We start from the raw sequence: 24,975 nt of genomic DNA on the forward strand, positions 1-24,975 counted from the left end.
GAACTCAGATCAGAGCCACACAACATGGTGCTCAGAACCTCCCTCCAGGTCAATATCAATCCTTAACCAGCCCTTTTGGAGAATAATCATTGATTTTGTTTAAATACTTCTAAGAGAGCTGTTAATACAGCCCATATTGTTCCATTTTGTCCTTAAGAGAAGACCTTGCTTGACTACCTTCCCACATGTCCTCCTGGCTTCTCCCCCCACCTTCTTCAGAGTGACAACTCCCTGATGACCCAACCAATTCCTCTATGTCTTTGTACCTTGATTTATGTTTCTTCATATTATTTTTCACCATCTGTCATAATATTTTTTATTAATGTGTTTATTGACCGTCTCCCCAAATTAGACTATAAACCCCATGAAGATTGAAATTTAGTCTATTAACCGCCACCTGCTCAGTACGTGCCATATTGAAGCATTAACTAAGTACCTGTTGAATAAACAAATGAATGAATTCCAGATCTTTTGTATATAGCAGATAAGCCCGCTAACTTAATAGTCAAGCATGTTGTATAAAATGACAAAGTGTTTTATAATATGCAAACTGTTTAAACATTTACTCTTTGATGGTGCTACTGCCGTCAAAACAGGAAATGAAATTGGTCATAGTTTTATTCAGTAAATATTTATGGAGCAGCAGTAGTGTGCAAGGCATTGTGCCAAGCACACGAGACCTGACGTTGATCACTGATCTGATGTGATTTGTTTTTCATGAATTCCTGCTGATACACCTTTTATTGCATTTTCTAAATTTTTAAAGCAAAGATTAAGAATAGTCTCTATCAATAAGTAGATTTGCAAAGCCAATATTATATTTTTCCTTTTTAAAAGTCAGAATACCATTTACTTTTCTCATATTCTGTAGTACCTCCATTCTGTCTCACAAAGAGCGCTAATAGCACCGTAGAGGTACTTGCAAGTATTCTTGATAACCTGAAATATGTATAAAATAACCTGAGATTTGCACTTTTTAAAGCAATGTCCTTGGACTTTATTTTCTTCATCTCAGTCTGGAAACTATACTTAACAGAGAAAAATAAAGCAAAGTAATAAATAGGGAATGCTTTTCACTGATCAGCAGGATGTCCTTGGTCTTTCTTTAATATGAATAGAATTTAGAATAATTTGACTTTGTTTAGTTTTTATAATTTTTATTACTCTCAGTACATACAAAACTGTGAACTTTGTAATACTATTCCTATAAATTAGCGACATTCTTTTACATGCAACTTATGTGTCTCTGCTTGTTACTTTATAAATGTCCCTTTAAAAGTCAAAGTTTATCACTGACTCATGGAAAAGTAGCAGTTACTTAAATGAATCTTCTTCTTTAAATGAATTGCAAAATATCTTTAAAAATATTAATGAAGTTATGGGCAGCCCGGGTGGCTCAGTGGTTTAGCGCCTGCCTTCAGCTCAGGACCTGATCCTGGAGACCCTGGATCTAGTCCCACGTCAGGCTCCCTGCATGGAGCCTGCTTCTCCCTCTGCCTGTGTCTCTGCCTCTCTCCCTCTTTCTGTGTCATGAAAAAATAAATAAAATCTTTAAAAAATAAATAAATAAAAATACTTAATGAAATTAAATGGAAATTGACACCTTTCTATCATTTTCTGAAGTAAGTTTTCTCACTGGAATGTTGACCAGAAACGTTCGTTATCTGAAAGAAAAATATTTACTCCTGATTAAGGTCAACTGATACTTTTCTGCTTTAAAAAGAATACATTGTTTGATAATCTGCCAAGTGTCCATTAGTGTACCTTAGATACAAATGAACCAGTGATAGACTTCTTTGAAATGAAAATGTTTATATATGCCATATTTGGTTTCTCTGCTCTTCTGTTGGTCCTAAGTGGAAACCAGAATACTTCAGGGTTATTCTTCATAACTTCTTACTGATAATAACTTTATAGTGTAGTAGATGTGGATAGTGTATGTAAATAAAAATAGCTATTCTAATAGGGTGCTAGGGTTGTGGATGATTTTTATGAGTAGTGTGTTTTAATTTCCTCTAATCTTTAAAATCATCTTTTTATTTAAAAAGAAAGCCTTTAGCTTCAAAACGCATGTTAAGATCTTGTGTAGGTAGAATGGGTAAATTCTTATTCTCTGTCGTCATGGCTGAAGGATAAATTTAGCAAGACCTTAAGAAATCTTAGAACTCTTATTCCTTCCCTCACATTATTCATTTTTTTCCTTCTGTCTGAAGATCCAAATTTAATGAGTCATGCCTTTCATAATAATATTCGTAATGATATTTGTAATGAAGGGGAAAAGTGGAGTTCTACATGAAAACCAAACTAAATCAGCTCAGAGAGAGAGAATTCTGATTAAGGTTTTTAGGTCAGGTTTGAAAACAAAGATGAAAATCTTGGGTGAAGGAGCACATAGGAAGCAAGCTCAGGAATACAGTTTCCACAACGCTGTGTTCAAGCCAACATTTAGCCCAGGAATTTGCAAATTATGGTTCAGGTATAAGGTGAGACCACATCTCAGATTTTTTTTTTTTTTTAGCATTTTTTCACTTGCAGCATAAAAATAAACTCTACTTATCATAGTAATGCATTTTATTCTAGCAACTGTAGTGCTGATTTTGATTTTAGAGGGTAGGTGGGAAGAACAGATTAAACTGAGTAAGAGCAACCTATATACAAAACATTAATATTCTTAACACATAAGGATCACTTATTATGTGATACTACTATTCTGAGTGCTTTGCTTAGAACAAGTTGTTTAATTTTCTCACTACAACCCTGCAGTGTGGATGGTGTTATCATCCCCAGTTTGCAGATGGATAACCTGAAGCGCAGAAAAATTTAAAAACTTGCTCAAGTTGACACACAGTTAAAGCGGTAGAATTGGAATATAAATGTAAATAATCTAGGTTCTAGAACTCATGTTCTTAGCCACATGGTATATTGCTTTTCAGAATCAATCCAGCTCTTCATGTATGTATTGGCACCATGTTTTCTCTTGGTCTTTCCTATTTTTTTCCTTAGACTTCCCTTTTATTTTAATAATATATGAAAAAATTCATATAGTCTATCTCTTCTCTTTAGCGTGGGGCCATAATATTTTTTATTATCAAAATCGTCTAAACACTAAGCAAATTTTCTTCTACTAAAACTAGCAGAAAAATATAAGGGCCAAATAATTGAAACACAAATGGTATACCGGATAGAGTTCATTTCCCTCTGTTTACCCTAACTTGTGCAACGTGAAGGTCTAAGTAATTTAAATTTAATGTTTTTAAAGATTTACTATACCCTTTTGTCTTTTAAACACTGCTTCTGTTCTCATATTCTGTCTTCAATTTAAAAAAAAAAAGGAACCTATTTAAAAGGTTAGAGAGTTATAAGATGTTGTGTGACATCTGCACAAAATTTATAAGTGAGGCAAAACCATAGAGGATATATCAAAAGTATAAAATGTCACCAATAATTCCTTAAGCAGTCTTTGCCATAGACATAAATATGCTTTATATGATTCTTTTAGGGGAAGCATAAATCATGTAATAATGACCTCTGCTATATTAGAATTTTACTTACCTCAGAATTTAAGGTTACTATTTTCAGGACATCGTAAATAAGAACATATAAACCTGAGCTGCAAACAATGCCCAGGGGCACTCATATTAGATACCAGTAGTTTAGCAGCTCTGTGACGTGTAGCAGCATACGCCGCAAAACTACTTGTCTTAAAAAGTATTATTTGGTATATATGCTCATTCAGAATTTAAGACAAAAAATACTGCTGTTTTTTAAAACTCAGCCTCCATTTTAAAATTTGTGATATTATGCTGAACTTCAGGTCAGTATGTATTACTTCTAGAGTTACTGGGCTCAGTACTCAAGAATTTAATTTATTAAGAAACTGATACAATATGTAGAAATAAAACATTAATATAGAACTTTTTCTCTGCTCTCATACCTGAATACAGTGAATACAAACAGAGTCAGTTCTTGTTTTTTTTAAAGAAAAAAAAAGGTTTAAATTCAATTATTTACTCTTTTCCCTTACAGATTGCAGATTTTGGTTTATCAAAATGGCGTATGATGTCCCTCTCACAATCACGAACTAGTAAATCTTCACCAGAAGGAGGGACAATTATCTATATGCCACCTGAGAACTATGAACCTGGACAAAAATCAAGGGCCAGTGTCAAGCATGATATATATAGGTATAATATATTACTTTGGCTTGTCTAAAAACAATATTAATCAGAATTTCGAAGCTGCATTTTAAAGTGTGATTTTTAGTCTTATGTCTCATAAGTGTGATAAAAATAGAGGCCACAGTGGTTAATATTTTTCAAATTAAATTTTTTTTAATGATGTAAAAGTACCTGAAAGGAAGGCATCTTTAAAGTGTATCTTGTTCTGTCAATTTATAATATAGTACTAAAAGGTTTTTTTCTTATTTGACATTGACAGAGGAGGGAGGGAAACTGTGGTTAACAGTTAACACTACCAAGGAGACAGTACTTAGACCAGAAAAAAAAAAAGTCAATAGAATAGAGCTACATGAGGCCATCTTTTTTTTTATTGCTTTTTATTTTGTGTGAATAATAGAATTGTGTAGTTAGAGGTCATTAAAGAATCATCCTATTATCCTTGTATAGAACTTCAAAATTTTATTGCAGTAATTTGCTAATTTTTCAAATTGGATTAATTCCCTTTCAAAACAAAACTATGTAAATATTCATCATCTTGGTTGTGTATGGTGATTCTTTATATAGCATTTCACTACCTTATCACTTGCAAAAATGATATCTCCACAGTCAACTTTTAAAATCAGTGCTGTTTTAGTTTATTATGCATCGTCAGTTTATAATGTCTTGTATGTAATATTTTTATCTTAAACAGCTATGCAGTGATCACATGGGAAGTCTTATCCAGAAAACAGCCTTTTGAAGGTAAGTGTACTTTCATATCCTCATTCTATGACTTCATGTTGGTAGGCCGCATCCAGTACTATATAAATAAAGCCTATCTTATTTTAAATTTGCCTACCATTCACTTTTTGGAAAACACGCTATGAAAACAATTTATCAATTCTGAATCCACTGTATATTGGAAACTATACTGCATTAAGGGTCAGAAATACATAGAGTCTAGTACTTGTTCTGACGGTACTTACCTCTGTGATCAAGCCACTAAATATCTTGGGTCTTCATTGTTTTATTTGCAAAATGAAAATTTTGAACTTTTATTTTTAAGATTAATTCAGGCTCTAAAACTCTTAATTAGAAAATTTAATTAGTGCTTCTTCCATAACAGCCAGCAAACATTGAAGAAGAATTTTTAGGTTTTCTGATAACATTGTCCGTTTCTTTATTTTGAGGATTATATGGGTCAGCGTGCTGTGTAACAACCTTAGAATCTTAGTAGCTTACAAAATAAATATATATTTCTCATTCACAGTAGGTGTGAGTGGCCACTCTTGGCTATGCGAGGTTCCACTCATTTCTACTAAGGTCTTTTCTATTCATAGCCCATTGACCAAATCAGACATATGACCAAACTTAAAATTAATTAGGTGAGGAGAGGCTATAAATATATATATATAGAGAGAGAGGGGGGGGGGGAATATATATATATATATATATATATCTTAAAATCTTAGGGGCAATGCATTACTCCTAAGATTTTAAGTTTCCCTCATTTTCATTTGGTTGACTTTAGAATATATTTAAGTAATATATTGAATCATAATATATTTCTAATGAATGAAATATATTTGTTTTGACAGAAGTCACCAATCCTTTGCAGATCATGTATAGTGTATCACAAGGACATCGACCAAACACTAATGAAGAAAGTTTGCCACTTGATATACCTCATCGAGCACTTATGATCTCTCTAATAGAAAGTGGATGGGCACAAAATCCAGATGAAAGACCATCTTTCTTAAGTGAGTATACAGTTTTATTCAGGACCTCTTAAATTAAAAAAAAAAAGTGAATATACTATGAATAAGATATTTCTTGAAACATTATACAAGTTAGATGGCAAGCTTAAAGTTCCTTTTTTTTTTAAATTCAGTTGCTGTTTTTATTTTATGAGAGGAGATTGGAGAGATAAGGAGAGCCAGTTGGCTATCATAAAAAGGTTAGAAATTTATTCCAACTACAAAGGAACATCGTTAAAGTGTGTTTTATATGGAAATGACATGACCTAATTAAGTTTTGGAGAGGTCATTCTTGTTGATATGTGGAAAATTGACGTAAGGGCAGGAGTGGAAGCAGAGACCAGCTAAGAGACTCTCACAAGAATTTACTAACTAAGGTGGTAATCCTAGATAGAAAAATTAGATAGAATTAAGATTTATTTCAGAGGTAGAATGGATCATCATCTAAATGTAAACCTAGGTGAAAGTTTTTATGACCTTATGTTAAGCAAAGAGCTCTTCTATAAGACATCAGAAATAAGATCCATGAAAAAAATAGAATTGGGCATTAAAAAAAAACTGAAAATTTTTGTACTTCAAAAGATGATATTAAGAAAAAGTGAAAAGATGAGATGCCTGGGTGACTCAGGGTGTGATTCCGGGGTCCTGGGATCAAGTCCCGCATCAGGATCCCCACAGAGAGCCTACTTCTCTCTCTGCCTATGTCTCTGCCTCTCTCTGCGTCTCTCATGAATAAACAGATAAAATCTTTAAAAAAGAAAAAAGTGAAAAGATAAGCCACAGACTAGGAATCCTCCTTCTAACTGAAAAAGCAGTGAAATATATTTTTCATTCAAAATCTGGGTCCACACATTAAGAAAATTATTCACCATGACCAAGTAGGATTTATCCCCGGGACACAAGGCTGGTTCAACACTCGTAAAACAATCAATGTGATTCATCATATCAGCAAGAGAAAAACCAAGAACCATATGATCCTCTCATTAGATGCAGAGAAAGCATTTGACAAAATACAGCATCCATTCCTGATCAAAACTCTTCAGAGTGTAGGGATAGAGGGAACTTTCCTCGACATCTTATAAGCCATCTACGAAAAGCCCACAGCAAATATCATTCTCAATGGGGAAGCACTGGGAGCCTTTCCCCTAAGATCAGGAACCAGACAGGGATGTCCACTCTCACCACTGCTATTCAACATAGTATTGGAAGTCCTAGCCTCAGCAATCAGACAACAAAAAGACATTAAAGGCATTCAAATTGGCAAAGAAGAAGTCAAACTCTCCCTCTTCGCCGATGACATGATACTCTACATAGAGAACCCAAAAGCCTCCACCCCAAGATTGCTAGAACTCATACAGCAATTTGGTAGCGTGGCAGGATACAAAATCAATGCCCAGAAATCAATGGCATTCCTATACACTAACAATGAGACTGAAGAAAGAGAAATTAAGGAGTCAATCCCATTTACAATTGCACCCAAAAGCATAAGATACCTAGGAATAAACCTAACCAAAGAGGTAAAGGATCTATACCCTAAAAACTATAGAACACTGCTGAAAGAAATTGAGGAAGACACAAAGAGATGGAAAAATATTCCATGCTCATGGATTGGCAGAATTAATATTGTGAAAATGTCAATGTTACCCAGGGCAATTTACACGTTCAATGCAATCCCTATCAAAATACCATGGGCTTTCTTCAGAGACTTAGAACAAATTATTTTAAGATTTGTGTGGAATCAGAAAAGACCCCGAATAGCCAGGGGAATTTTAAAAAGGAAAACCATATCTGGGGGCATCACAATGCCAGATTTCAGGTTGTACTACAAAGCTGTGGTCATCAAGACAGTGTGGTACTGGCACAAAAACAGACACATAGATCAGTGGAACAGAATAGAGAATCCAGAAGTGGACCCTGAACTTTATGGTCAACTAATATTCGACAAAGGAGGAAAGACGATCCACTGGAAGAAAGACAGTCTCTTCAATAAATGGTGCTGGGAAAATTGGACATCCACATGCAGAAGAATGAAACTAGACCACTCTCTTGCACCATACACAAAGATAAACTCAAAATGGATGAAAGATTTAAATGTGAGACAAGACTCCATCAAAATCTTAGAGGAGAACACAGGCAACACCCTTTTTGAACTTGGCCACAGTAACTTCTTGCAAGATACATCCACGAAAGCAAAAGAAACAAAAGCAAAAATGAACTATTGGGACTTCATCAAGATAAGAAGCTTTTGCACAGCCAAGGATACAGTCAACAAAACTCAAAGACAACCTACAGAATGGGAGAAGATATTTGCAAATAACATATCAGATAAAGGGCTAGTTTCCAAAATCTATAAAGAACTTATTAAACTCAACACCAAAGAAACAAACAATCCAATCATGAAATGGGCAAAAGACATGAAGAGAAATCTCACAGAGGAAGACATAGACATGGCCAACATGCACATGAGAAAATGCTCTGCATCACTTGCCATCAGGGAAATACAAATCAAAACCACAATGAGATACCACCTCACACCAGTGAGAATGGGGAAAATTAATAAGGCAGGAAACAACAAATGTTGGAGAGGATGCGGAGAAAAGGGAACCCTCTTACACTGTTGGTGGGAATGTGAACTGGTGCAGCCACTCTGGAAAACTGTGTGGAGGTTCCTCAAAGAATTAAAAATAGACCTGCCCTACGACCCAGCAATTGCACTGTTAGGGATTTACCCCAAAGATTCAGATGCAATGAAACGCCGGGGCACCTGCACCCCGATGTTTCTAGCAGCCATGTCCACAATAGCCAAACTGTGGAAGGAGCCTCGGTGCCCATCGAAAGATGAATGGATAAAGAAGATGTGGTTTATGTACACAATGGAATATTACTCAGCCATTAGAAACGACAAATACCCACCATTTGCTTCAACGTGGATGGAACTGGAGGGTATTATGCTGAGTGAAGTAAGTCAATCGGAGAAGGACAAACAGTGTATGTTCTCACTCATTTGGGGAATATGAATAATAGTGAAAGGGAATATAAGGGAAGGGAGAAGAAATGTGTGGGAAATATCAGAAAGGGAGACAGAACATAAAGACTCCTAACTCTGGGAAATGAACTAGGGGTGGTGGAAGGGGAGGAGGGCGGGGGGTGGGGGTGAATAGGTGACGGGCACGGAGGGGGACACTTGACGGGATGAGCACTGGGTGTTATTCTGTATGTTGGTAAATTGAACACCAATAAAAATTAATTTATTAAAAAAAAAAAATCTGGGTCCAAAAAAAAAGAAAAAAAAAAAAACAAAACAAAAACAAAATCTGGGTCCAGCGCACATCAGTACTATATTTAAAAACTGAAAAGCCGCTTGTAAATGGATTCAAGTTTTAGTTATTTCCCAGAGCTACGTGGGAGAGTTTATATCTTCTTTGTCCCAGTGCCACTTCCAAATACTCCTTTTCTTTTCCATTCTCTAAAAATCCTAGCTCCTTTGCAAAACCATACCGTTAGGCAGGACCTCTCTACCGACTTCCTGGTTTTTCCCTGTTGTCCTTTAAAGACTTTTGGCTGTCTGATTCACCCTGCATTGATCAGCACTGCTGAATATTTACAGGAGCCTTCTGCACGTGGCAGAGCTCTCTCTCTCTATTCCTCTCCTCTTTCTGGTACTGCCCTGTGCACTCTGTCTGCTTTGGTCTACACAGACTCTCAGCCCCATCTCTTCAACCAAGTTTCCACTCAAGTGAGAAGTGAAGCCTCGCCTCACTTCCCTCTTAAGCTGCAGCTAGAAACTCTTTCAGCACAGAAAGCTTGCGAAATCATAAGGCTCACCTGATTTGTGTCCTGTCTCTCAGTGATCGCTGTCCTTTGTTGCCTGGTATCTAGGATCCTGAAACCCATTGTGTCATGTTTTGTTTTGTTTTTTTCTTCCTAGCTTTTTTTATTGTTTTAGGCAGAGTGGCAGATAAAACCCTGTTGCTCCATCTTGGCCAGAAGTGGGAGTTATTTATTGGTTTTCTCTTTAAAGTAATGGTCAGGGCAGTGGCTCAGTGGGTTAAGTGTTATAAGCATCTGCCTTCGACTCAGGTCACGATCCTGGGGTCCTGGAATCAGGTCATGATCCCCGGGTCCTGGGATCAAGCCCAGCATGTCCGGCTCCCTGCTCAGTGAGGAGTCTGCTTCTCCTCCTTCCCCTCCTCTTCCTCATGCATGCTCTCTCCCTCAAATAAACTCTTTAAAATCTACTAATTGCCAAAACTGAACACTAAACACTACTTAAAAATTCTGTAATACTTGGGCAGCTCCGGTGGCTCAGCGGTTTAGCGCTGCCGTCAGCCCAGGGCGTGATCCTGGAGACCCGGGATTGGGTCCCACATCAGGTTCCCAGCATGGAGCCTGCTTCTCCCTCTGCCTGTGTCTCTGCCCCTCTCTCTCTCTGTGCCTCTCATGAATAAATAAATAAAATCTTAAAAAAAATTCTGTAATGCTTCTCAAACACATCTACTACTCCATTCTCACAGATCAGCTGTTCAAAAGGTGTGGTACAAGGACCCCTGGGGTTGTTGGTTTCTGAGACTTTGAGAAGAATTCACAAAATCAGAACTGTTTTCAGATTAATAAATATTGGGATGCCTGGGTGGTTAGCAGTTGAGCGTCTGCCTTCAGCTCAGGGTGTGATCGTGGGGTCCTGGGATCGAGTTCTGTCCGCATTGGGCTCCCCTTGAGGAGCCTGCTTCTCCCTCTGTCTGTGCCTCTTCTCTCTCTCTCTGCATCTCTCATGAATAAAGAAATAAAATCTTTAAAAATAATAATAATAAATACCAAGATTATGTTTTTAAATTCTCTCTCATGAGTACATAGTGGATTTTTCCAGAGGCTAGAGGTATGATGGTTTTATTGCTCCAACAAATAATAGAATGTGTTCTCATATACTCTGATGTTTTAAATTTTTCTCAGTTTTAATTTGTAACATAGTAAATATCAATAGATATGACCCACATATACCAAAGCTATTTGGGCTAGTCAATAATTTTGAAGACTCCTGAGACCTAAAAGTTTGAGAATTGCTTCCTTCTATCTGTTGATCATCTTGTACTATTGTAGGAGACACATAAGGCCTATTCTTTATGTTCCCAAAGTGATGGTGAAATTCTGTTTCAGTCCCCAAGAAGGAAAGTATAGGAAGAACATTTCCAGCTTCTACATGCCCCTCAGCACCCTTCCACAGAATTACTTCATTTATTAATTTTGGAAAAAAACTGAGCATGCTTATCTGGTCCCTTCTCAGTTTTTTTCCTTCTTTTAGAAGTCAGCCTGTCTAAAGGATGCCTGCATTTACTGCTCCCCCATGTGGAAGTAGATGAGGCTTGTGGCTGAGTAAAGCTGTGAACTCTTTCCAAGCCCATTGGCTACAGATCTAAAGGTAAATCCTCCCAATTATCTTTCCCAGTAATAAAGATTGATACTTTGATCATCATCATTATTCTAGGTCTTTTCTCGATAGATTCTGAGCTTAGGAGGAGAAGATAGGGGTAATATCTTAGTCTCCCTCCTTAAACCTCCTGCACCCCATGCTCCGTCTTTGAGCTGATCACCTCTTCTCACACGACATTGAGAAATTAAAAACCATGAGAGAGTACCACTACCTCATAGTTCCACTACCGCATCTACCATCTTAGTTGTGCTTGTATCCATCTTTCCTGCCTTCTCTCTTTTACAGGGAAGAGAGAGCTCTTTCACTTTTTATGGGAAAGAAGTGTCCATATACTTACATAAATGTAAATGTATCACTTGTGCTCTGGGTACCATCCCCAAACCGTCTCTAGCTTCTGTTCCTTTATATTCTTGCTCTACTCCTTGCAGTGCCCATCTCAGCCTGTCTGCTGGATCATTCAGCTGTCATACATATTCCTTTACTATCTCCTATCTATACAGGAAAAAAAATCTCGACTCCATCATATGTCAGGTAACCACCTCATTTTTGGGCTCCCATTCAAATCTAAACACCTTGTAGGAATTGTCCACCCTTGTTGTCTCTGCTTCTTTCCCTCTCATTCAGTTTTTAACAAACTTAACATCAGTCTCTGTTTGCCTATCTCTACTAAAGCTACATTGTTGGCATTACCAAAGATGGCAATGTTAGAAAATTCTGCTCATCTTTCTTGGCTTCTCAGAAGATTAGACATGACTGTTCCCTCCGTGTAACTGGGCCCTTTACTATCTACATACTACCTATACTCATGCCCTAGGTAATCCACTCCAGACTATGGCTTTATATACCATCCGTATGTTAGCGATCCTCAGTTTTATATCTGGAGCCATGGTCTCTGCTTTCAGCAATAATTTCATATATTATTATAGTAGTCGTAATTATGCTTTTTTCTATTTGTTGGCTATTATGAATAATGCTACTATGGCTATGGCTGTTTATATACAAGTCTTTGTGTGAACATACACTTTCATTTCTTAGATTGCTACCTATGAGTTGAAGTGCTGGGTTGTGTGGCAAATTTATCTTTCATTTTTAAGAACTCTCAGAGATTTTCTAAAATGGCTCATCATATCTTACATTTCCATTTTCAAATGGTTGTCCTATTATTGTTATATATTCTACGTAGAAGTCCTTTAGCAGATACGTGATATGTAAAAAATGTTATCCCAGTCTGGGGCTTATCTTCTTTTTTCTTAGCAGCTTTTTGAAATGCAAAGGTTTTCAATTTTTTTGAAGTGCATTTATCAAAATTCTTTTTTGGATCCTGTTTTTAGTATCATATCTAAAAATTATTTGCCTAATCCAAGGTCATGAAGAATTTCTCCTATGTTTGCATTTAAGCGCATGATCCATTTCAAGTTAATTCTATGTACGGTGTGAGGTAAGAGTCTAAATTTGTCTTTTTTCATGTGGATATCCAGCTGTCCTAGCACCATTTGTTGAAAAGATGATCCAGTTCCTATTGAATTGCCTCAGCAACTTTGTCAAAAAGCAATTGACCATAACTATAAGGGTTTATTTTTAGATTCTCAAGTATATTTCAGGATATGTATTTCTATCTATATGCATATAATAAAGGCTCTTAAGACGGTTGAATATTATCATTTTGGGGAAAAATTGACGTAGAGCCTTATCAGTGAAATATTAGCATTTACATTTTTGCAATTTAATGATTAGAGCAATCTGAACGCATATAATTTTTTTTTCTTATTTAGAATGTTTAATACAACTTGAACCAGTTCTCAGGACATTTGAAGAGATAACTTTTCTTGAAGCTGTTATTCAACTAAAGAAAACAAAGGTAAATTACTAAATAAAATAGTGGAAATTGAACTTAAAACAATTCTATATTCATGGAGATTTTCAGCTTGTTTGATTTAGTTTTCTTCTATATGCTTTTCACAAATATCAGCTCTACAGTATTAGGGTGATAGAGCTTAACAGAGACTATGAATACTGTTTTCCCTCACCAAAAAAGGTTTTCCATGTCTTTGAAATGGCCACTTCTTGATTTCAAAGGCATTTCCAGAACTCCCATATATCAAATGTAAGTTTAAAATGTGTAATGAATGCCAGTTATGTATAGTGAATGCCCTAAATCACTAGGGCTTTTTAACCTATAGTTCTTCTTTTTTTTTTTTTTTTTTTTTTTTTTTAACCTATATTTCTTAAGCTAAAGTTTCAGTATATATGGAGTAATAGAAGTCTGGGTTCTTACACTTCTTTTTAACCAAAGTTCTTGGGTTTTTAAAGATTTATTGCCAAGTTAAGCTATAGAGTTGTATTAATAATTGAGGCCAAAATGTGTGTTCTTTTAATGCTTTATTTTATTTTGTTCTGTTTTCCCATTCAGACACTCCATGTTACATAAATCAAAGTAACAGTTGGTACGAATTACTTAAAACAATTGTCTTATTTACTCATTCTGGCTTTTGTAGATCATAACAATTGAAGGGACCTATTACTGCACAGTTTTCTTAATACTGTCAAAATTTGTTTAAAAAGCAACTACAGCCCTTTAGGGACAAAGTAAGCATAGTTGAGCACTTGCTGGGTGTCATTAAATTGCATCTGAGATATAATAAAAATAATCAGTTATTAACCAAAGTCTTGAGTTGTGAATTAAGCATAGTCTATAATTTATGTATTATTAAATGACATTGATTGCCTCTCGTGGTTTGATGAACCTTTTGCCAAAACCGTTAGTTTGAAAGGGAAATACATGAAGAAAACAACCACCTTTAACAAAACTAAAAATTGATGATGGTAGTATTAATGCCTGTTTTCTGAAAAACTAAAGAACTGTGTTTTAATTATTTTGATAACTTTTAACTGGACCTCCCTGCTTCTGAGTAGGTACAGTCTTTTCCAGAACATTGCAGCCTCTCCACTTCTTAGTAGCTACAAACTTCTGTAATTTTTTTTTTTTTTTTGCTTTATCTGTTCAGTTCTCTTTTCTCTCCTTACAACCATCTCTTCTTCTGCCAAGCAAATGTGGATAGAAGAATTTGTTCATAAAATGGAAGAGAACTATTCCAGTTTGTTTGGGTTTTTTTTGTTCCCCAAACAACTGAACAACTGAAACATTAGGATCTATATTTAACAACTGATAATTTTTAGAAGAAATTTAGGCTTTTTAAATAAAATCAAGTTTCTGAAAACCAGGATGCCTGTTGGCTCATTCAGTTAAATGTCTTCCTTGGGCTCAGGTTGTGATCCCTAAATTGTGGGATTGAGTGTTGTGGGATTGAGCGGGGCTCTCTGCTCAGCGGGAGCCTGCTTCTCTTTTCCTTCTGTTTTTACCCACCCCCCACTTGTGCGCGGCGCGCGCACATTCTCTCTCTCTCTAATAAATAAATACTTAGAAAGAGGGGGAGTGGCAGTGAGGGAGGGAAGGGGAGAGAAAGGGAGAAATTTCTGAAAATTACGACCACCAGTTACAGTGACTTGGGTTTTTTTTTTTTTTTTTGAGGTTCCTACATTTTTTTCAGTTCTTTGAACCATGTCCCATAATTTGTGTTTTTACAGACAGCATTTCCTACATCTTAAGTAGTAAAAACTGAACCAAAAGAAGTTTTTCCTTAGTATTCTATTTCATTTCTTTCTTGGGGTTGACTTACTCGTTCATAAATAATTTGAATTATCATAACATCAGTTATGAAAAATGATGTTGCTAACTCAAGGATATTGCATTATCAGAAAATGTTTCAATAAATACAAAAGCACAGAAAAACCTTCTATAACAGAGTCATATCCAAAGAATAATTCAGTAGGTTCATATAAAAATATATTTAACAGGGATGCCTGGGTGGCTCAGTGGTTCAGCATCCGCCTTGGGCCCAGGGTGTGACCCCCGGGGTCCCGGCATCGAGTCCCGCATCGGGCTCCCTGCATGGAGCCTGCTTCTCCCTCTGCCTGTGTCTCTGCCTCTCTCTGTGTCTCTCATGAATAAATAAATAAAATCTTTTTTAAAAAATGTATTTAATCTTCATTGGACTGCTTCGTACAAAGTACTATGCTGGGTAGATTATATATACAGATGAATAGTATTTTTTTCCTCCTAAAATACCTTACTCATGTAATGAAGCAAACAGTCATAAGTATGAATAATGGAGGTCTGAATGTAGCGCCCACCAATTTCTAAAGTTCTAAAGTTATGTTGACATTATGTTGGTTTAGAGAAGAACAGCATACTGACAGGTTTGTTTTTTAAATCACTCACTAGTGATGGCAGCTAATCCAACTGGCGTATAGAGACAGGGTAAATCACTAAATGATTTTAATACAAAAGTATGGCATATAAATAAATCATCTGCCTAATAGCTAGCATTTACTGAATGATTGCTAAGTAATCTTAGGACTTTTTTGTTTATAATCCTCCCTGAAGTAATCCTGCAAAATAGGTATTCTTATTTCTAGTTTGCAAATGAGTAAACTGAGAATAAGTCTCATGCCTAAAATCCAACAGTTAGGTATCCTGGGATTCTAAACCAACCTGATTGGCTACATGGTCCCCATAGTTCCATTAGGATACCCCGTATCCCTTACTTACTCCATCCCTCAGTTTCTTATCTATAAAATGAAAATAATACTTCTACTTACCAGCACAGTACCTAAAATAGAGTAAATGCTTCATAATTTTGATAGACACATATACTTACACAAATGAAATTTATTAAGTACTTAGCTTGTATCAGACACTATATATTCATTATCTCACTTAATCTCTAAAACAGTCCAGCATGTTTAAAGATAAATTTGCTCAAGGTAACCAACTAATGAGAAATGGGATTCAAAGTCTGTTTCTCAAAAGTTACTACTCCTATACTGTTTCTACCTTTACGTTATATATTATAGCCTCAAATGATTTAACTTTACTTTCCACTGATTTTTTTTATAAGCATATAAAGTATGTTAAGTAGATTGTACTTTACTCATATAATTTCCTAATCACTTCCAACTAAAGAACTTGTATGCATTCATTCCAGTTACAGAGTGCTTCGAGCACTCTTCACTTATGTGACAAGAAGGAAATGGAGTCTTCTCTGAACATACCTGTTACTCATGGACCACAGGAGGTAAAAAAAAAAAAAAAAAAAAAAAAGTTGATAAACTCAAAATGTGAGAAGAATACGAAAACTCGTTTAGTCTTAATTCCTTCTTCCTGTATATGTGGGAAGCTAAAGCCAGGGAGAGATTTTAGGATTCATTAGGTAGCCCATGGTAATCTCCGTTCCAAAATCCAGCACTCCTATTTCTCACGCCACTGTTTATCTCATTGAGTCATACATAGTCCTTGCTTCTTTGTTTGCCATTGTCATTATTTCATATAACGAATGGTGTTCCAGTGTGGTCCACAGGCAAATCATTGATTACATTTTTACCATTATGTTTATGCCGCCTTACATAGATGTAAGCTAGCTGTAATACAGCTTTGTCCTTACCTCTTACAATGATTAATGAAGGGAAGAATGCCATTTGAATGGCTAGCTACAAGGATAGATTTCTTTAGTAGCACTCATTCATATTTCAAATTAATAATTTCTCCCAAGAATATATAAGACTTGTTATTTTATATGTATGTTTCTTTAATTTTGTAAGGTGTAAGTTGTAACCGTTTTTTATTCTTTTTTTATAATAAACCAAAAGCAAGAACTATTTAGAAACTCTGTAACTTTAAAAATGATTTTCTATTCACCTGAATCATTTATCTTCTATTTACTTTAGGAATCGTGTGGATCCTCTCAGCCCCATGAAAATAGTGTTTCTACTGGAGCCTCAGAATCCCTGTCAGCTCCTCAAGATAATAATTTTTTATCTAGTATGTAAATTTTTCAATCAGTATTACTTGCAAGTTTTCTTTTTTTTTTTTTTCCATATTAAGCAGTTATGTTTGCATGGAACATGTCTTTCATCTGTAGTCGTAACTCATTTTTTAGAAGTGTCAGAATCTAAAGATGAGAAAATAATAGTGGGATGTTCTAAAAATACATTAAAATATTGAAGACATTGTCTTAGGCTCTGTGAAAAGATATATAAAAATATACCTTTTAAGATAAGAGAAATGTTTCTAAGTAACCATGGTATGAGATAGACAGTGACGATAGAGACTATAAGAGCTATGGATGTAGAGCTGTGGTAATACACTGGAAAAGTAATATTTTTTACAAAGTATTTCACAACAACTTTGTGAGGGAGATATTCCTCATTTTACAGATTTTTAAGATCAAGACTTCCTGGATCACATAGTTAGTAGCTGGCAAATCCAAGACTTGAAGCCAGGTCTTTTGATAAATATTTTCATGTCACTCCACCATGTTGTCATCCTGAAGAAATTGTTTCTGACAGAAGGTTGGACCTATAGTTATAAAGATGGGCATTCCAGGCAAAAGGAACAACATAGAGCCACAGATGCAAGTGAGTAGTTGGATTTAGCTGGTAAAGAGGATGAATGAAAGGAGGTAAAAGATCAATAGGTGGAGTCCTATCATCCCAAGTTCTAACACTAGGCTGAGCTATTTGGGCTTTTTCATGTGGGTAGGGAGCAACTATTGCAAATATTTGAGCAAGGGTGTGACATGATAAATGTTGTTTTGCTTTATAGAAAGATTCATCCTAGCTGGAATATGTAGACTATTTTGGAAGGAAAAAGAGAATGGAGGTGGGGAAACCAATTAGTAGACTGTTGGTCTGTTACTGTAGTACACAGGAGAGATTCTGAGACCTGATTCAGAGTACAAGAAGGGAGAAAGGATGAAAGAGATGTTATAGAGGACACACTGAAGGACTTCATAGCCTTCTTGTAGGAAGGAAGAGAAAAAAAAAAGCTGAACAAGTTGTCAAGCCTGGCGACTGGGAGAATATTGGTGCTTTTAACAAAAATAGGTGATGAAAGAGGTTTTAGAGTTAAATAAATAATCAAGTTTTTAATTTTTTGTCAAATTTAAGGTTAGCGCATATGAGGTTGATGTCCAGTGGACTGTTGAAAACATCAGGCTAAGGCTCAATGAAGATAGAACATTTAATTACGTAGATTTGGGAAGAAAGCTGTTATCTGAGGCCCTGAGGTTGAATGGGATTATACCAAACGAGTATAGAAAGACACACATCATAAATAGATTTAGAGGACGCATTTAAAGTACAGAAGGAGGAAGAAGACACAGAAAACATTAGGGATCATGTGAAGAAGTAAAATCCAATGATTTATGATTCACATACAACAGACAAACATAGACATGAGGTAACAACGTTGATTATAAACCCTCTTTTGCTCTAAGATGTATTTGCCTTTAGAACTAGATTTATGAACCAGCTTTAATAACTGAAAATTTAAAGACAATACTATTTTCTGTATGACCAGGATGTTGATATTTTAGCTAACAGGAATAGCTAAGGACCCTTCTACCCCTAATGAAGATGTTGTGTTTTGTAGGAAAAACTCAAGACTTTTCTCCGGTGTGTCACTATCCGGTAAATCACAGTTGCAATAGTAACATCTCTGCAGCTCAGAAGTGGACATTTTGTGATCACAAGACCACCCCATGCGCGTTAACAGTAATAAATCCATTCTCAGCTGAGGGAAACACAGGTAAATATTTAACACTTGTAAATGATGCTCTTTACCTTACAACTGTACGCTCAGTAGATTTCCCACACAGTTAGTTTTATTCACCTTTATTTCTTCAACACAATAAACACATACCTTATTAAATAGGAAAGCACTTGCAATCCTAGAAGATATGAGTGCTGACATGTGATAATAATAGGCCCACATGGTATTCCATGAACATCTCTCTAGGGAGGGAGTGCTAAAGGGAGGTGTGACTTAGTATGTTACTAAAAGTAAAGGTTTTTTTTGTTTTGTTTTGTTTTAGTTTTTGGTTTTTTTTAATAATTTATTTTTTATTGGTGTTCAATTTGCCAACATACAGAATAACACCCAGTGCTCATCTCTATATATAATATAGATTGGGTTTTACCCCCATGGATTTATAAACATATAAAAGGACTTTTTCTGGGAAGGGAACTGAAGGGAAAAGACGAGATAACCCAAATATCTGAGTGTTTCCCAAAAATTAACAGCATCCCCCAATTCCTGTATTCCCTATTAGCATAATCACAGAAAGTTAGGGTTTACTCTCATTATTTCTTTTTTATCCAGTTTTACTCATAGCCATAGAGCTGTCCTCAACTGCTTTGTTATCCTTTGCTCTTCTGCAGAGCGATTACAGCCTGGCATAGCCCAGCAGTGGATCCAGAGTAAAAGGGAAGACATTGTGAGCCAGATGACAGAAGCCTGCCTTAACCAGTCACTAGATGCTCTCCTGTCCAGGGACTTGATCATGAAGGAGGACTATGAACTCGTTAGTACTAAACCTACAAGGACCTCAAAAGTCAGACAGTTACTGGACACCAGTGACATCCAAGGAGAAGAATTTGCCAGAATTATAGTACAAAAGTTGAAAGATAACAAGCAAATGGGTCTTCAGCCTTACCCGGAAATACTTGTGGTTTCTCGATCACAACCTTTAAATTCATTTCAAAATAAAAACTTATAAGTGACTCTTTTTCAAGAAGAAAAGTCTTTCTATAAGAGGTTATTTTATATTTCTGTTGCCTTTATCATATCGTTTTTATAAAATCCACATGAATATTAGAAGTTTTAATTGAAGTTTCTTCTTCAGGTAAATATTAGTCTTCTTCCATAACATTATAGTATGTTTTTAAATTAATATATTGGAAAGTTTGTGTTTTGCTACATAGTTCCATTGTTTTGTCTCCTTGGTTAATTGAAATTATTTTTTAAATGTAATAGTTCTCATATATCACAATGCCTTGAGGTGTCATGCATTGCTCATGGAAGCCATTTTCATATTCACTTTCCTTGTGGATGATTTATTACTTGTCAAAGATACAGTTTGGCTTTTGGAACTTTAACCTTTATACTCAAATTAGAGTTAGTGCACCATTTCTAACTTAGAGTGCCAGGTTCAAATCCTCTCCAAAAGGTTATGCATTAAACTTTGTTATCCAGATTACATTTTTTAAATCTTCTTCATTGAATTCTTAAAAAAAAAAAGTTTCAAAGGTCAAATGATACAAAGGAGATGAAGAAAAAAATCTTTCAACATATGTTTCTGCCCTCATTTCTAACCTCAGCTAGCAACCAAGGTGACTAAAACTTAACAGCACAATGTTTATCCTTCTATACCCTTCTTACTGCTGACATGTATATGCTCATTTGGGAAAGGGTTTTTCATTAATATTATTACAATACATCATACTACAACCTAAGTTTTGCACTTAATAGTACATCATGCACAGCCTTCCAGGTCATGTATAAATCTAACTCATTCTTTTTAACTGCTGCATAGTATCAAGGCTGCTTTTTTATTTTTTTAACTTGTTCAAGTTTAGCCAAAACAATAATGATACAATGTGAAGTGGGGTTTTTTTGTTTGTTTTGGTTTGGTTTGGTTTTTTTTTTTTTTTTTTGGTTAACAGCTTATGTCACTAAATGAAACCTTACAAGGCATAATTGCTCTTCTGAAAATGTTTATTAGTAATGTCATCGAAAACCGTGATGCAGGATAAATTTGAAAGTACAGACTTTCAAGAAGGACCAGACCCACCGTATAAAAAAAAAGAAGAAGAAGAAGAGTAAAAATGACCAGAAAGCATGGGGGCAATTAGATATTTTATTAAAATATTTAGTATTTTAATCTCCATTTGGAGCTTGACATTAACCTGTGGTGCCTCATTACTGTGTCTCTGAGAAATATGGAAATTAGTAGGGAAAAATAGAAACCAATTAAGTATATGAGTTATCATATCTCATTTTTAAAGTGTTAGGATAAAGATTTAATTTGGGAAATAAGTTGAGAAGATGGGATCGTTTTAGGTAGTACTTAGACAACAGCACCAAATAACATTTAAGTCAGACACTAAGGAAATTCTTTTCAGTTCTTCTTTGAGTCTTTTTAAATAAGTAAAGGAGAATGTCACAATTGTGCAGTGTTCTTTTAATCCCCCTTGTTAAGAAAAATAGACTTGAGGCTCAGAACCTAAGAAACAGTATTTAGCAAGAATTTTATAGTTTTTTTTAAATTGTATTTTATTTGAAAATGACCTCCATATGACAAGTGGTACTAGTTTTGTATTTATAATATAGAAAGTTTCATTTCATAATATTCAAACAGAAAGATAGTGAGAAATACTAAATTGTACTACGATATGGGAGTATGACAGCAATCAGAAGTAGTAGGATGACATTAAGATTCAGTCACTCAAGGAGGGGACTTAATCTATAATTATCTATTTTAACGAGCTGGTACTAAATAATCTGAAAGTGGCGTTCTTTGCAGTATATTTTAAAAGAATATTACCCACAAGTGTACTCCACAGAGCAGCTGCATTAGCATCACCCGGAGCTTGTGAGAAATGTAGATTTGTGGCCCCTACCTCAAACCCGGATCAATCTCGGGTAGTAAGGATCAGAACTCTGTTTTAACAAACCATCCAGGCCATTATCTGTGCTAAAGCTCACGACTCTGTTTTAAGAAATGCAGGAGAATTACACATAAAATAATTTCCCTTTAGGTCCACAGATCTGTGTTCCTTATGTCTGTTCAGGATATACAGTCTCCGAACTGAGGTTTGATTAGGAAATTTGACTTTTTTTTTTTTTTTGCATTCACTTAAATTCCCAAAACAGTTTTAGCCATCTTTTGCATTTTAGAAAGATCACTTAAATATGATAATCAGATTAGTTGATTGAATCTACCACTCAGCTTTTTAAAGTACTTTAAAAGGGGGCAAACACTCAACTTATGACACATAAGACAGAGCTGATGTGGGAATGAGACAAGAAGCAAGACTTAATTTGCTGGAAGTTAGACTAATGAAGTTGGCATCACTATGAAAGACTGGATGTGGTGGTGGCAGTAGCCAGCAGCGAGAGCTGGTTTCATCAGGTCTGTAATTCTCTGCTCACCCTCCCCACCCCAGTCAAATACTTAATTTCCTAATATATGAGGAAAACTTACAGCCAATTGGGAGAACAGGAGAATCGATAATCTTTGATGTTACCCATCCTCAGAAACATCTCACTGGTCTCAGTAATGTGTTTCTTCTCTACAGTCTAAACTCCCATCTCTGAAAGCCCAGTCTCTAAACAATCTCCTGCTTTTTCTCTCCTTTTCCCCTGTATCTTTTTTTTTTTTTTTCAATTTCAAAGACCCAGATTTCTTTTTAAAAATGAAATTCCTTTGCTTGGCTTGTCCCTTCTCATCCATTTCCTGGAAAATTATGCTGTCTTTACTCTTGTTATCAATTTCATTCTTAATCTTTTAAAAATTTTAAAGGGGCGCCTGGGTGGCTCAGTTGGTTAAGCATCCGACTCTTGATTTTGGCTCAGGTCATGATCTCAGGATCGGGGATCGAGCCCCGCATAAGGCTGTGCACTTGGTGATTCTCTCTCTCTCTCCCTCTCTTCCCTCTTTTTCCCTCTTCCCTCTCCCTCTCTCCCAGAGAGAGAATGAGAGGGCGTGTGCACACTTGCTCAGGAGGAGGATCAGAGGGAGAGAGCTCAAGCATGCTCCCTGCTGAGCACGATGCCCTTCCTGGGGCTTGATCCCATGACCCTGAGGTCATGACCTGAGCCGAAATCAAGATTTGGAGCCTGACTGAGCCACCCAGGCATCCTTCATCTTTTAGAATTTGATGTCATACAATTAATGAATCTCTAGATTGAAAAGAATGATTATGCCTGGTTATGCTTCAAATTCCCCAAATAAAGACATTAAATAGACACATATCTCACAATCAAAAATTGTCTACTGATGATGAGGGAACCTAATCCCTACCCAGCAATGTTCTTCATCTCTAGACAGTGCTGTCAATTCTCTAGATTGATTTAAAAATCTATTTCCCTATCTGAGGATACCAGCATGGAGAATAATTATGACATAGAGCCAATGTAGACATAAACCTGTTCTATTTCTTCTTGCTAGTAATTTCAGGATCATTTAGGACAAACTAATATTTTGATAATCTATGATAGAAGCTCTGTCAAATCTTTTCTACCTTGATATCCGTAATCTGTGAGGGATCCTGCAGTTTGCAGTTGAATGACTTCAGTATCCTTCCACTTTTTGATTTGTCCCTAGGTTTTAAGTGTTGTCTGGGTGTTTTTAAGAAGCCTGAAGCCATCAAGATAAAACCTAACCTCAAAAATTGGAAGCCAAGTAACCTGCGGAGAAGGAATACACAGAAAAATTTGATTGATTTGGTTAGGGCATAATTAGGGCATGGTGCATAGGCTAGATTTTTCTGGTTTTCAAAAATTGAATTTTGTGTGTGTGTGTGTGCTATTTCAATTTTCATTAGCATTCCTGGTTCTAAACACTGAGATAGTGTATAGAGTCCATCTATTCCCTCCCCCACATGACAGCTCTTTTATATATTTCCAGGGAACTCTTCTGCCCCTGATGACTTTTGTTTTTATACTTTAATCCCTTCTTCCTTCAATGGCTATTTAAGAGGTATGGTCTGTATTTCTTTTAAAGTATGGTACCCATAACTGCATGTGATACTTCTAATCCATTTAGGTCTTATCAGCACAGTCGGGATATCTCCTCCCTTGTAATTAATATGTTAAGAGCTATTTTTGGTAGTCACATGACATTGCTGAGTTGGTATTTAACTAAAATGAGCTAAAAATCCTGTCTATGCTGTTTTGCCTTATCTCTCCTTTTTCACAAAGTTGAGTTGGGTTTTTGGCTCATGTATGACACTATGCCTTAATCCCTCTTAATTTTTCTAAATTCATCCCTAGTTCCAGCCACTCAGGATAGTTTTGATTCCTAAATCTGGAGTCTCTCAGCTCCTCATCCACAAATTGACAAAGTTGCCTTTTGTAATTTCATCCAAATTACTAATTAAAATGTCGAATGGTACTGGGCCAAGGAAAAGTCTGCAAAGAGCCACAGGCCTCCTCCCTTCAACTTGACAAAGATTAACTAATTGTCACTATTTAGGTACAACCATGCACCTACTCACTAATGAATATAACTGAAATATTTTTAAAGTGTTAACAGATTATCATAAAAGACTAATCTACAAATTTAACAAAAATGTCTCTATTTCCAGGTCAGGTTTTAAAGCATTTGGTTTATTATTCCATCTAAAATGTGTGTTTCAACGTAAGCACAGTTTTGTTGGGGGCTTGGGTTACGGTACATTAAAATATTAGAAAGAGCCTGGGTGACTCAGTGGTTGAGCATCTGCCTTTGGCTCAGGGTGTGGTCCCAGAGTTCTGGGATTGAGTTCCACATCGGGCTCCCTGTGAGGAGCCTGCTTCTCCCTCTGCCCGTGTCTCAGCCTCTCTCTAAGTCTTTCATGAATAAATAAAGTCTTAAAATGATAGATAGATGATAGATAGATAGATAGATAGATAGATAGATAGATAGATAGATAGATAGATGATAGATAGATAGATTTAATACATCTATATTAAAAAGGAACCTTACATAGAAACCGTATGATATTGCTCAGGCTTTGCTTATGAACTCTAGAT

At 35.8% G+C, this 24,975-nt stretch overlaps 1 protein-coding gene across 2 annotated transcripts in view; it reads left to right on the forward strand.

Moving 5' to 3' along the window:
* RIPK2 (receptor interacting serine/threonine kinase 2) overlaps positions 1 to 20,439 on the forward strand; it is a 31,481-nt gene extending 11,042 nt beyond the window's left edge. The window contains exons 4-11 of one of the 2 annotated variants that reach the window (XM_055303447.1): positions 4,027 to 4,184; positions 4,870 to 4,919; positions 5,756 to 5,917; positions 13,115 to 13,200; positions 16,388 to 16,477; positions 17,127 to 17,220; positions 18,832 to 18,987; positions 19,620 to 20,439. In XM_055303447.1, coding sequence (XP_055159422.1) covers positions 4,027 to 4,184; positions 4,870 to 4,919; positions 5,756 to 5,917; positions 13,115 to 13,200; positions 16,388 to 16,477; positions 17,127 to 17,220; positions 18,832 to 18,987; positions 19,620 to 19,957 — 1,134 coding nt within the window. In that variant the 3' untranslated portion in view covers positions 19,958 to 20,439. The remainder of the gene's footprint in view (positions 1 to 4,026; positions 4,185 to 4,869; positions 4,920 to 5,755; positions 5,918 to 13,114; positions 13,201 to 16,387; positions 16,478 to 17,126; positions 17,221 to 18,831; positions 18,988 to 19,619) is intronic. The other variant, XM_055303448.1, reaches the window with a different exon arrangement.
* Positions 20,440 to 24,975: the final 4,536 nt, after the last annotated feature.

Source organism: Nyctereutes procyonoides, unplaced genomic scaffold (assembly GCF_905146905.1).
Source record: "Nyctereutes procyonoides isolate TBG_1078 unplaced genomic scaffold, NYPRO_anot_genome, whole genome shotgun sequence".
Lineage (NCBI taxonomy): Eukaryota > Metazoa > Chordata > Mammalia > Carnivora > Canidae > Nyctereutes > Nyctereutes procyonoides.